At 41.6% G+C, this 13,359-nt stretch overlaps 1 protein-coding gene across 3 annotated transcripts in view; it reads right to left on the bottom strand.

Annotated features, from left to right (window-relative positions):
* CYP20A1 (cytochrome P450 family 20 subfamily A member 1) overlaps positions 1–11,526 on the bottom strand; it is a 61,694-nt gene extending 50,168 nt beyond the window's left edge. Inside the window, exons 1-3 of one of the 3 annotated variants that reach the window (XM_090282832.1) lie at positions 11,358–11,526; positions 2,714–2,763; positions 172–338 (exon numbers count right to left, since the gene is read on the bottom strand). In XM_090282832.1, the coding sequence (XP_090138958.1) occupies positions 172–338; positions 2,714–2,763; positions 11,358–11,429 (289 nt within the window). In that variant the 5' untranslated portion in view covers positions 11,430–11,526. The remainder of the gene's footprint in view (positions 1–171; positions 339–2,713; positions 2,764–11,357) is intronic. The other 2 variants (XM_090282838.1, XM_090282834.1) reach the window with 2 other exon arrangements.
* Between the last annotated feature and the right edge of the window lie 1,833 nt (positions 11,527–13,359).

Genomic DNA, 13,359 nt, shown 5'->3' with positions numbered 1-13,359 from the left:
CCCTCTCATATGTGAAAATAATAATAATTGTACAATATTATGTCTTAAATAAGGTACATAGTATAAAGCACTCAATACATTTTTATTCAAGAACAATGTATAGTTCTTTATTTATAGACATTTCTTCTTAAAAGATAAGGATCAGCTAATTAGAAAGAAAATTAAACTTACATGTCTGATTGGGGTTGATATGCTGCTTCAGTACATCAACAGTACCCAAACTAACCACAAGGCGTCTGCCAAACCAGAAAGAGACTACAGGCCCATATCTCTCATGCAAATTAACCAGGAACTCATGCAAACTTCCACTGTTCACAATATCTGGAAGATTACCATCTCTGAGAAAAGAACGAATTTGACAAAATAATCAATTTAACTTGGAATAATCAGAAAAGCAACAGTAAATTATGAATTAACTCTATCAAGGGATGAGACCAGAGGCACATGAATTGCAATTACTGCAAAATCCAAAACTCAATTATATTTGACTTCTTGCTTTCTATAGTTATATTTAGATACAGATTAGTCTGATATTTTGAGAATCCATAACAGTTCAAACTGTTACAGAGTGGGCGTCTCTCAAAATCCCCAGAGCTTGTGGGTTGGGGGATGGGGAAAAAGGAAAAGCTTTTAAGATACCTTTGCATGACTATGGCTAATAGCTTAGTTTCTCAGTTATGCAAATGGCTTTGGTTTTTCCAAGGCCCCAAGAAGATGGGAGGGGTTTTGACCTTGGAATGGTGAGGAAAGAGCATACAGAGCCTGTGCAAGGTTCTGTGAATGGTCAGAACTGGTTATCACGCCCACTGCGTCACAGGACGCAGTCAGGGGTTTAAAAATAGGTGGCAACCATTTTAGAGAGAACTCCCTGCGACTTGGAGAGGAGATCTACACGGTTTGCAGGAAGGAGATCTCCACGTGGTTTTGAGAAGAGGAAGAAAGGAGATCCACGCGGTTTGCAAGGAGGGCAGAGGAGAACTCCATGCGGTTTGGAAAGGGAAGGGAGAACTTCATGCGGCTTACAAGGAGGCTGGAAACTCCACGTGGTTCTGTATTAAGAGCTGGAGGGCACCGCAACACAGGCAAAACCTCCCCGGTCAGGATCAAATGATTGGGAGCTGCTGGTAAAACTGAACTGTGTCTGGGAAGTAGGAAGACTGTATCTCTGACTTTTCAAAAACTAGCCTGGTTTGGTAGGGGGAGGCAGAACTATGTGTTTGTGGGTGTTTTAAAGAAAATAAGACTTAACAGCAGAAATCCTCAAATAACCTAAATTTATATAACCATTAAATAAACAACTCTTTCTTTCCACCAAACTCTGGTATTGAGTTATGCTTCTGGCAGCCGGCAATTGGGCCCGTAATGTTACAGAAACAGGGGAGTCCAAAAATCCCCAGAGTTTTCGGCTGGGGGATGGGGAGAAGGAAGCATCGTTTCAGAATGCCTTCACATGCCTGAGGCTGGTGGCTAGTGTCTTTCTTATGGAAAATGGCTTTAATGCATCCAAAGCCTCAGGTAGATGGGAGGAGTCTTGAACCAGGGGACAGTATGGAAAAAGCACACAGAGCCTGTGTGAGCTTCTGTGAATGGTCAGAACTGTTTGCAATGCCCGCTGCGTCAGAGGACACAGTCAGGGATATATAAGCAGCTGCGGATATTTTAGCTCTCTCTCTTGTGTTCTCTCTCTCTCTCGCGTGCGCGCTCTCCCTCACTCTCTCGCGCTCTCCCTCTCTCACCCCCACCATGCGGCTTGGTGAAGGGGCCTTCTCCATGCGGAATAAAGAAGCTAAGTTCTCCATGTGGCTTGGAGAAGGGGTCTCCAGGCTGCTTTAAGAGGCTCTCGCTATGCAGTTTTGAGGAGAGGAGATCCATGCGGTTTGCAGGAAGAAGGCAGTTTGCAAGGAGGCTGAGAATCCAGGCGGTCCTGCATTGAGAGCTGGAGGGCACCACAGCACAGAAAGGACCTCCCCAATCAGGATTGAGTGATTGGCAGCTGCTGGTAAAGCTAAACTGTGTTTGGAAAGTAGGGAAACAGTTTCTCTAACTTTTCTAAAACTAGCCTGGTTTGGTAGGGGAAGGCAAGAATATGTGTTTAATGGTGTTTTAAAGAACATAAGACTTAACAACAGAAATCCGCAAATAACTAAATCTATATAACTGTTAAATAAACTATTCTTTTTCTTTTCACTAAACTCTGGTATTGAGAGTTAAAGTTTTGGCGGCGGGCAATCGGGCCTCTAACTAAAGAGCCCGTGGGTTTGTTTTCAATTGGAGCAGCCCACGGGTTCTGTAACACTAATAACTGAACAGCCTGTGGGTTCTGTTACAAAACCACATAAGAAAGGTTCACAAGAAACAGCTGACAAAGACACTGGAAAACAACCCAATTTTTGCAGCACCTATTTGGAGATAGCAATGAACATCATCATAGGCTGATGAAAAACATTAGATCTATAGCAATTTTCTTTCATTCCTTCTATCTTAATCCTATGTATTTTCAAATTTCTCTGGCTTACGGAGACGAAAGAAATTACAGGTTTTGATTTATATAGCCCTTCTTTCTGTTCTTAATGAAGGTTAGGTTGTATGCCAAGAGGTAAGTTGAGAGTAAATAAAGGAATTAAATAAGCTGAGTAATCTAATAATATGGTTTAGTTTCAATACCACAAATTAAGAGTTGACTCTACTTGATTCCAAAATAATAATTACTCACTTTTCTTCAGTTGGAGTAATCCCTGGAATACCTGCAGCTTGTCTGGAAGCCTTAAGGAACAATTTTAAAATAGTTTTAGTATAATGAATTATCATACATTGCATTGTCAGATGTGTTTTGCCATGACATCCCTATAACCTTAAATGATGGCTTTCCAATTAGGTTATATCTCAGAAATTATTTCTATGTTAAATATAAAAACTGGGTTCTTTGTATTTAAAATAATTATCTTAATATTCCTTTTCTATGTCAATTAAACTAAGGTGTTTGAAGAATTTAACATCCATTCTACATAAATTAATACAAGCAAGCACATTTATCTTTGTTCAATGTCTATATAGTGTCCCATCTGGCTTGGCTTAAAAAATAAAACAATGTCATGGTTATAATAGTTTCATTCCTAAAATATTCTCCTCTTTCTAGTCAAAAGAAGTTACCAAAATACAATCATCTTTTGCTTTAATAGTTATTCTTATCAGGGTCATATAGTTATGGAGGTGTCTTGTACAGAAATTAATAACTAAATAATTCATAGCAAATTGTCCAAATGACAGACTTTAAGAAATGAACTGGGGAGAAGTTTGGGGAATTTCTGTAAATCTGTAGGAAGTTTATGATTGCTGTGTTTGGAGTCAGTGTTATTTTTTATTTTACAACACACATGTAACTTCTTTTTTTGAGCTATTTCATATTTTAAAAGTATATTTTATTGATTGTGCTATACACTTGTCCCAATTTTTTCCCCTTTGCTCCCCTCTGCCCAGTACCCACCTTCTCTCCAGCAATCCCACCCCCCTTGTTTCATTGCCATGGGTCGTCCATGTAAGTTCTTTGGCTTCACACTTTCCTATATTATTCTTAACAACCACCTGCCTATTTTGTTCCTACCAATTATGCTTCTTAATCCCTGCACCATTTCCCCATTTCTCCCCCTTCCCTCACCCAGCTGATAACCCTCCAAATGATCCCACACCTAAGATTCTGTTCCTATTCTGGTTCTTTGCTTAGTTTTTTTTTTTTTTTAGACTCTGTTGTTGATAGTTGTGAATTTGTTGTCATTTTACTGTTCATAGTTTTGATCTTCTTTTTCTTAAATAAGTCCCTTTAACATTTCATATAGTAATGGCTTAGTGATGATGAATTCCTTTAGCTTTACCTTGTCTGGGAAGCACCTTATCGCCCCTTCGATTCTAAATGATAACTTTGCTGGATAATCTTGGTTGTAGGTCTTTGCTTTTCATCACTTTGAATACTTCTTGCCAGTCCCTCCTTGCCTGCAAAGTTTCTTTTAAGAAATCAGCTGATAGTCTTATAGGGACCCCTTTGTAGGTAACTCTCTGCTTTCCTCTTGCTGCTTTTAAGATTCTCTATCTTAACTTTTGGCATTTTAATTATGATGTGTCTTGTTGTGGTCCTCTTTGGGTTTAGCTTATTAGTGCCTTTCTGTGCTTTCTGGAGTTGTATGTCTATTTCCTTCACCAATTTAGGGAAGTTTTCCTTCATTATTTTTTCACATAAGATTTCAATTTCTGGCTCTTCCTCTTCTCCTTCTAACACCCTTATGATTCAGATGTTCGTACATTTAAAGTTGTCCCAGAGGTTCCTAAGCCTTTCCTGTTTTTTTCAATTCTTGTACTTCATTCTGTACTGGTTAACTGTTTATTTCTTCCTTATGCTCCAAATTGTTGATTTGAACCCCAGCTTCCTTCCCTTTACCATTGGTTTCATGTGGATTTTCCTTCATTTCACCTAGCATAGCCTTCACTTCTTCCCTTATGCGTTTGCTGTACTTAAGCATATCTGTCAAGTCTGTGAGCATCTTAATCACCAGTGATTTGAACTCTGAATCTGCTAGGTTGGGTATCTCCTCGTCGCTTAGTCCTCCCACTGGAACCTTGATCTGCTGCTACCTCTTTTGGGCCATACTTCTCTGTCACTTCAACTTAACAGCGTCCTGTGTTTGCCTCTGTGTTTTCGGTAGAGCTGTCATACCTGTTACATTGTAAAGGGTGGAGCCTTAGGTATTCGTCAGTGCAGGGAAAACTGTTTCACCACCTTATGGTGCTGTTTGTGGGGGAGGGGTTTGAGAGGGAACAATGCTCTTGCTCAGTACTCGAACCTTTTCTTGGCACTTCGCTCGTTTCCTGTATGGGACTGGCGCCCCTCTAGCTGTTGCCCTGGTTGTGGTTCCCAGAGTGGGCGGATTTGCAGATGTTCTAGGACAGTGGGGGTCCTCTAAACAAATGGACTGTGCTGAGAGACCAGCAGTTTCTTCTACCGCCCTAACCCCTCACTGGTTTTCACAGTCAGAAGCAATGAGGCTGTATTTTCCCCAGCCCTAGAGCCATAGGCTGCGAGCGCTCCCCAGGTGTCCCTCCCTACTTTTATAATGCGTGATTGCACTTTCCCCAAGCTAGCCACAGCCATTGCCTTGCTGCCACTGCCACCACCACCATACCACATCCTCTCCACCCAGGCTCCACCCCTCCTACCTGTCTGGATGAGTATTACTTCTTTATATCTTTGTTTGTTGGACTTTCATGCAGTTCGGTTTTCTGGTGATTCTGGTTGTTTTTAGTTTTGAGGTAGTTGTATTCCTTCTTATGGTTGTGGAGGGAGGCATAGCATGTCTACCTATGCATCCATCTTGGCCAGGAGTCTATTTTAGTTTTTTACTTATATTTTATTGATTATGCTATTACAGTTGTCCCATTTTTTTCCCTTTTTCTCCTCTCCACCCAGAATCCCCCACTCTCAGACATTGTTCATGCCCATGGATCATGCGTGTAAGTTCTTTGGCTATTCCATTTCCTATAGAGTACTTCATTTCCCCCTGGCTATTCTGTAACTACCTATTAGTACTTCTTAATCCCCTCACCTTTTCACCCATTCTCCCACACCCCTGCCCAACTGGCTCCATCAAAACCCTCTCCATACCCATGATTCTGTTCTTGTTCTTCTTGTCTGCTTAGTTTGTTTTTTAAATTCATTTGTTGATAGATATGTATTGCCATTTTATTGTCCATAGTTTTGGTCTTCTTTTTCTTAGACAAGTCCCTTTAACATTTCATATAATAATGGTTTGGTGATGATGAACTCCTTTAGTTTTTTTCTTATCTGGGAAGCTCCTTATCTGCCCTTTGATTCTAAATAATAGCTTTGCTGGGAAGAGAAATCATGGCTGTAAGTCTCCGCTTTACATGATTTTGAATATTTCTTGCCAATCCCTTCTAGCATGCAAAGTTTCTTTTGAGAAATCAGCCAACAGTCTTATGGGAGCTCCCTTGTAGGTCTCTCACTGCTTTTCTCTTGCTTCTTTTAAGATTTTCTCTTTGTATTTAACCTTTGGCATTTTAATTATGCTGCATTTTGGAGTGGGCCTCTTTGGGTCCAACTTGTTTGGGACCCTCTGTGCTTCCTGGACTTGCATGTCTATTTCCTGCACCAAAGCAGCAAAATGTTCTTTCATTTTTTCAAATAGATTTCCAATTTCTTACTTTTTCTCTTCTCCTTCTTGCACCCCTATGATGCAAATGTTGGTATACCTGAAGTTGTCCCAGAGGCTCCTTACACTATCCTTGGTGTTTTTTTTTTTTGTTTGGATTCTTTTTTCTTCTTGTTCTGATGGTCTGCTTTTTATTTCCTTATGTTCCAAATCATTGATTTGATTCTAAGCCTCATCCACTCTGCGTTGTTTCCCTGTAAATTATTCTTTATTTCAATAAATGACTCCTTCATTTCTGACTGAATTGTTTTTATGTTGTTGAGATACTCTCAAAGTTCCCTGAACATCTTTATAACCAGTGTTTTGAACTCTGCATCTGATAGATTGCTTGTCTCCATTTTGTTGAGTTCTTTTTCTGGAGTTTTGATCTATTCTTTCATTTGGGCCATGTTTATTTGTCTCATTTTGGCAGCCTCCTTGTTTGCTTCTAGACTCCCTGTCTTGCCAGCATGGCCTAATGTAATAGGTATCCCAGAGGGTCCAGTGGCACAGCCTCCCCTATAACCCAAGCTGGGTACTCGAGGTGTGCCTTTTGTGTGGGCTGAGTACACACACCCTCCTCTTGTAGTTCAGCCTTGACTGCTGTTGGTGGGTCAATGGGAGGGATTTACTCAGGCAAGTCAGCTGCAAGGACTGGCTGTAACCACTGACCACCAACCTTCACCATTCATGGAGGATCAGCTGTGTAGTGGTAGGCTGGTGGTGCTCTAATGTGGTTTGTAGCTGTCCACTGGGTGAACAGGCTCTGGGGTGTCCTGGGTGGTTCAGGCTAAAGTCAGTCCCCACCTGCATGAGATAAAAGCAATCTGAAATGGCTGCTACTTGTACTGGACTTGGAGATTCCCAGGTAAACCCAAGCTTTGAATCTAGGCTGGCTGCTGCTAGTGCTGGGCCTAGGGCTACTTAGCAAGATACAGGGGTTAGGGGCTCACTGAGGATGGCTGTTGCTTATTTCAGAGGATTTAGGAATGTGAAGCATGAACCAAGATGAGCTATTTCTATGGAAAAATCATGGTTAACAGTTTAGGTGGGCCTGTAAGTTGGGTAGGATGGAGTCTCAAGGGAACTCCAAGGCAGGGCAAACAGTGTTAGCCAGGTTGATGGAGTCTCAGATATGGCACCCACCTTCTGGCTCTGTGGCTCTGTGGGGGGACACTTCAGAAAAGGGAAAATGGCCTCTGCCCAGGTTTCTGTCTGGGACAAAGCTGTCCTCCAGCTCCCACCTTGATGCCAGACATTTCAGTTCCTTCCTTTATGCCACTGGTGCCTTTCAAGCTGCTACCCTGGTGCTGGAGCTCAGGGGGAGTGAGTCTGGGTAAGTCCATGTGTAGATTCTTTAAGGGAAACTGCTTGGGCCTCCAGAAGTTTCTTCTACTGACTCAGTTATCACTGGTTTTTGCAGCCTGAAGTATGGGGACTTATCTTCCTGGCACTGGAACCCTGGGTGTGGGGTTGGGACTCCTCACTCCCAACATATCCCTCCTGAATTTTTATCCACCACGCATGGATGTGAGACCAGCCCTTTCTGGGTCTCTGCTCCTCCTACCAATCTGGATGGACATGGTTTCTTTAATTCCATGGTTGTCAGACTTCTATTCAACTCAATTTTTGATGGTTCTGAGTGATTGTTATTCTATATTTTAGTTGTAATTTTGAGGTGAGGCAAGCCATATTTACTTATGCTGCCATTTTGAATGGAAGTGCATATAGCTTTTATATGACTTTTATAAAATAATTTTTAGCTCTGACCGGTGTGCTCAGTTAGTTGGGTGTTATTCTGTGAAGCTAATGGTAGCTGGTTTGATTCCCAGTCACATACATGCCTGGGTTGTGGGTTTGGTCCAGTGTTGTGCTGTGTGCAAGAGGCAACTTATTTAAGTTTCTCTCTTGCATCCATGTTTAGCGCCCTCTCTTTTTTCCTCCCTTCCTCTCTCTCCAAAAATAAAGTCTTGAACAAAGACTTGAACTAAATATTTATTTAGTTTTTAAATAAATATTTAGAAAAATACCTGAAATAACTGAATTTCAGAATGAAATCTGAATTTTGTCAATGATTTTGACTAGTACTCATCAGAGTGTATCTATTTGGCATAGCCTACTTAACATTATATAAACAAAGGAATTTTATTTATTTGAAAATTTAAAGGCTAAACTACATTTCATCATGTAACCAGAATTGCTTAATCATTTTCCTACTCTATTGCTGTAAAATAGTTGGGCTCTTTTCTTTCTTTTGTTTTTCCACTATTATAAGATATGCTATAAAAAGCTTTGTATAACTTTTATTTTTTTCTCCTTTGGGGTATATATGCCAAAAGAGAAGTACTAGGTTGAACTGAAGTTACAGTCTCTACTAATCACTACTGGAAATGCTATCTAGAATAGTAACTTGCATTTAACTGATAACAATGAAACCTACAATGTAAAATTTTGTTCTACAGTCTCATCAATATGAATATTTTTCAAGTTTAATATTATAAATAGTGGGGGAAAGGATGGAAGGAACCCCATAACTTGAAAAAGATAGTAGCATAAAAAAAATCCTATTTTTGTTTTCTAGGCTGAAATTATTAATGACTGAAATACATTTCCAGATTTCCCTTTCAACATGGTAGATCAATAACATTCATCTATTATCTCTTGCTCCTGAAATCCCACTAAAATAAAAGTGAAGAAATTTTTAAAAAGGAGAAAACAGGGATAAAAAGAATGAGAAGACAGCAGTAATGGAAAATCCAACCAATTTTTTGAAAGTGTTAAGCTGTTGGAGCAGTGATTAATTGACATAGTTGTGAGGCCACATCTGGGGGTTTTTGCAGCGTACTCCTACAAGAAGCAATGTGATTGCATTCAGTAGCCAGAAAGGCAGGATAAGACACAGACTTTAACAATTAGTAAAAAGTCAGGCCCTGGCCTAGGTTGCTCAGTTGGTTGGAGCGTTGTCCCATACACCAAAAGGCTGCGTGTTCAATCCCTGGTCAGGGCACATACCTAGCCCGCAGGTTTGATCCCTGGTTGGGGTTCATGCGGGAGGCAACCAAATTATGTCTCTCTCTCTCTCTTGCTCTCTCTCTCTCCCTCTCTCTCTCTCTCCCTCTCTCCCTCTCCCTCTCCCTGCCTCCCTCCCTTCCTTCCTCTCTCTCTAAAATCAATAAACATGTCCCCGGGTGAAGCAAAAAAAAAAAAAGTCAAAGTCAGTATACAGATCCCTTAGACACATACCAAGGTATTCCATTCCTGTGAATACCATCCTTCTGGAAGGAAACCTCGATTCCAGATTCAAGAACAAACGGCTGGGGAGGGGGAGGCCCCTATAATTCTAAGGGAAGATTATTTCCAACCTAGAATTTATACCAAGCCTAACTATTATGCAAGCTCCTCAAGCTAAAAATTTGTTTTCCTTGATGCCTCTTTCTCACATTTCACATCCAATCCACTGGAAAAATCATTGGCTTTATCTTTATAATACACCAGTTCTCACCAACTCTGCTACCCTGGTCCGTGCCAACACCATCTCTCACCAAACTTATTGCAATAGCCTCCCAACTCCTCTTCCAGCATCCACCCTTGCCTCAGATCCACAGTCTATTTTTAACATAACAGCCAAAATGAATCTTTTATAATTTAACTAACAAAATTAAATTTGAACTCTCTGAAATGGAAAATGTCACTCTTCTGTCAAAATCCTCAGTGGCTTCTCACCTCAGGGTAAAGCCACCCATAAAATGGTCTACAACTAAAATCTGTCCTTCATCCCCATGATTGGGACATAATCTTTCTTAACTAGTCTCTTCACTCCAGCCACACTGGTCTCTTTGTTTTTCTGGAACACACTAAGCACGTTTCCCACTGAAGGTTTGCACTCACTATTATTCTCTTTGCCTGTACGGCTTTCCCGTATACTTAAAGGGTTTGTTCCTTCATCTCCATCAGGTCTTCGTTCAAATGTCTCCTTATCTCTTGACCAGCTACTTAAAAATAACAGTCTTACCTACCCCAAACTTTACTTTTCTCTGCAATACTTAACACTAACATAACATATTATATGTGTTATTTGTTTATATTGCCTGTTTCCCCTCACTAAAATATAAATTTAATACATCAAGAATTTTCTGTGTAGGTGCTCACTGCTGCATCCCCAGCACATAAAACCCTATGTGGCACATATTTAGTTGAAAGAATAAATAGTATTGCTCCTATTAACTAATCAAAGTATAATCTAATGTAAAGACTATCAAAATTTCAAGACCTGGGGCCACTAAATGTAAATTCTCAGAAAGTAAGAAGTACTGGAAATTCCAGATTGTGTAGTTGCAGTATTCCATTCTAATCTATTTACCAGATCTGAAAGTGTTTACGGTGTTACGTCATTCTCAGTGATGTATTTGGGACTGTTCAGCTACTTCACAACTTTTTCTATCAAACCACCACCTTGCTTTGTAGAACACGTTTTCAGAACCACACTCTGAGGTTGATAGGGGCAAGTAGGGAAAGAAGGCTAGCATGAGATTCAGAGATAAAGCACAGTGGCCAAGTGAAGCTCAAACATGACCCACCACAATGCTCATTCCATTACCCTATCTGTCTCTGAGACCCTCAGAGGACCAAGACCCAGGCTGGGCCTTCAGGACTTTGGATTCGGGTAATGACAGGTCAAAAGACAGATAAGGCAGCGCGCGTGTGAACACACAAACACACACTCTGCTGGGAGAATCCTCGGGAAAGAATTACGAGTGGCGCACCCAGGACACACCAGAAAATAAAATTTAGGTTTGGCTCTTACTGCCAAACAGCCACCCAAAGTACTTGAGACCCGCCCTGTGACAGGGCGCAGGGAAGTCGGACCCTGAGGACCAGCCCTCAGCCCTCCCCCAGCCACGCGGGCGTTTCCTGGGCTCCCTGATGCAGCTGAGCCCCCCTGTAAGTCGTTGGGCCACCCGTGCGGCTCCCCTCTCAGCAGGGTTGCGTGAGCCCAGGCGCGGTGTCCACGTCCCTCAGTCCGTCACGTGTTCGGAGCACAAGCAGGAACCACTCCCTCAAGCCCGCCCCCTGAGGCCCGATGAGGGCAGAAAAACGTGGATATAGGCTAGACAGGGCCTGGGGCGGCGGCCACAACCCGAGGACTGACTCGGCAGTTACCGGGTAGAGATAGAGCACTGCTGCCACCAACGCCAGCAAGAAGGTAACGGCGAAGATCGCGAAGTCCAACATGGTCTTCCGCGCCCGGGAGCCACCTCTCGGATCCCCGGCTCAGGCAGCTGCGCCTTGTCCTGTCGGGAGCTGAAGAATGAGCCTCTGGGCAAGACGCCCCGCTGGACCTGCGAGCGAATGGGTCGCGGGGGGCGTGGCCAAGGCCCAACCGGGGCTCCGGGAAGAGCAATGGAAAGCCGAGGAATGTTGGTAGACAGGACTTCAGGACACGTCCACGACTCAAGGACCAAGTTGCTGGGGAAAGCAGAGCCCTGGCTTCTAAAAAACATTAGGAATTGTCATCGTTCTGCCCCAGCCAACATATTTTCCAGTGGATTTTAAAATAAAGCCTCTAAAACAATGATTCTCACAGTGGTTCCCGACTGGCAGCAGCCGTAGCATTGCCGGGGCACTCGTTAGAAATGCAAATTCCTCATCTCATCCCAGACCTAAACAATCAGACACAGGAGGGAAAGGGGCCCAGCAACCCGTGTTTTAACAAAGCTGTTAAACACAGTGAGAGCTACTGACCTAAGGTAACCTGACCAGGGAAGTGTCGGAGTTGAGCACCTTTAGATGTTCCCTGCTTGAAAGGCAAAAGAATTTATGTTTGAAGCGGTAGGAAATGTGAACCCCTGACCATTTTATCTGGCACCGCCCATGCGAAAAGGTATAATCTACTTTAGCATTTAGCATTAGTTCTAAGCTAGGATACCTCTTCCATTTCACATGAGTTTCGATACGGATAATGTAAAGCTGTTTACTTACAGGTGCTCCATTCAGTGAAAGCGTCCTACAAGTGTTTATAGATTTTACAGCTTTAATAATGTAAAGTGACCAAATGGGACAGAGGAGCAGTAATTCAATAAAAGAAATCATTCCAGATTACATTTTAGAGCTTCTATGACAATTTACTTATGACTATACATGAAACATGTCACTGAATATGGCATTTTGGGACATCTATAGCAAAATAAGAAAACGTTGCTGAGATTTAGTTTCGTAGTCTTTGAACTCCAGTCATCTGAGTACACGTTTCAAAAGTTCATTTTTCAATCTCTTCTTTGCAATTTTGAAGACATTTCCAACTTAAAACATGTTCCAAATAGGTTTTCAAAACAGTAAATACCAGATTTTTAAATGCATAATGTTGCAACATAATAGTGAACCCTAGCCCTAGGCACCAATCCTCCAGGATACCTAGATTCAGTTCCCTTTTAGTCCTAAATTAACCTGACACTTGAACTTTGAGGGTCCATGAAAAAGGGACAGAAATTACAGAGGTTGAGGAGGGCACAGTATTTTAAACTATATAACCTCCTCTTGTGTTCTTCCAACTTTTTCCTAAGTGCTTCTTAAAAGAATTTTTGAAAAATCATATTTATGTATATACTTTTACATATTTTTGTGTTGAATCGAAAATTTTTATCTTCACCTTAAAGGATTAAATTTCTTATGTTTTATTGTAAATATTCACATTTTGAAATCATCTCTCTTAAATGTATGAAAGGCTATTTAAACATCATAGTAAGGTCATGATTATATCATCATTTTAAAAAAATATATAAACTCTTTGTGAAGAGCTAGAACTCTTGCTGTGTCATCTGTGTGCCTTTGGGGACAAGGACCTGTAATCATGAAGAGCCCAGAGTTTGTGGAAATGGGAAGCACGAAGTCTCCCAGTGGATCATTAGGAGTGAAAGTCAGAGAGGTACTGCTTCTGCTTCCACCCCCAGATCTATACATTATTCTAATTGGAGCCAGGAAGCCTTTTGGGCTTTGATTTAGTAAGAATAGTAAATCCTTAAGGATGGCAACCTCATCCTTATATAGAGTACTTGCCTCTAACGTGATGGGACGTCTAGTGGATTTAATGGTTCAGCAACCTATTCCAATGCTCTGTCAGGATGGCAGCTTGTGGGTGATACATGTCAGATGATCAGTGGATCCC

The sequence above is a fragment of the Furipterus horrens genome, unplaced genomic scaffold (genome assembly GCF_987537825.1).
Source record: "Furipterus horrens unplaced genomic scaffold, mFurHor1.1.pri manual_scaffold_1, whole genome shotgun sequence".
NCBI lineage: Eukaryota > Metazoa > Chordata > Mammalia > Chiroptera > Furipteridae > Furipterus > Furipterus horrens.
Note: the sequence above shows the minus strand (reverse complement) of the source record. Positions and strands in the feature narration are given on the sequence as shown.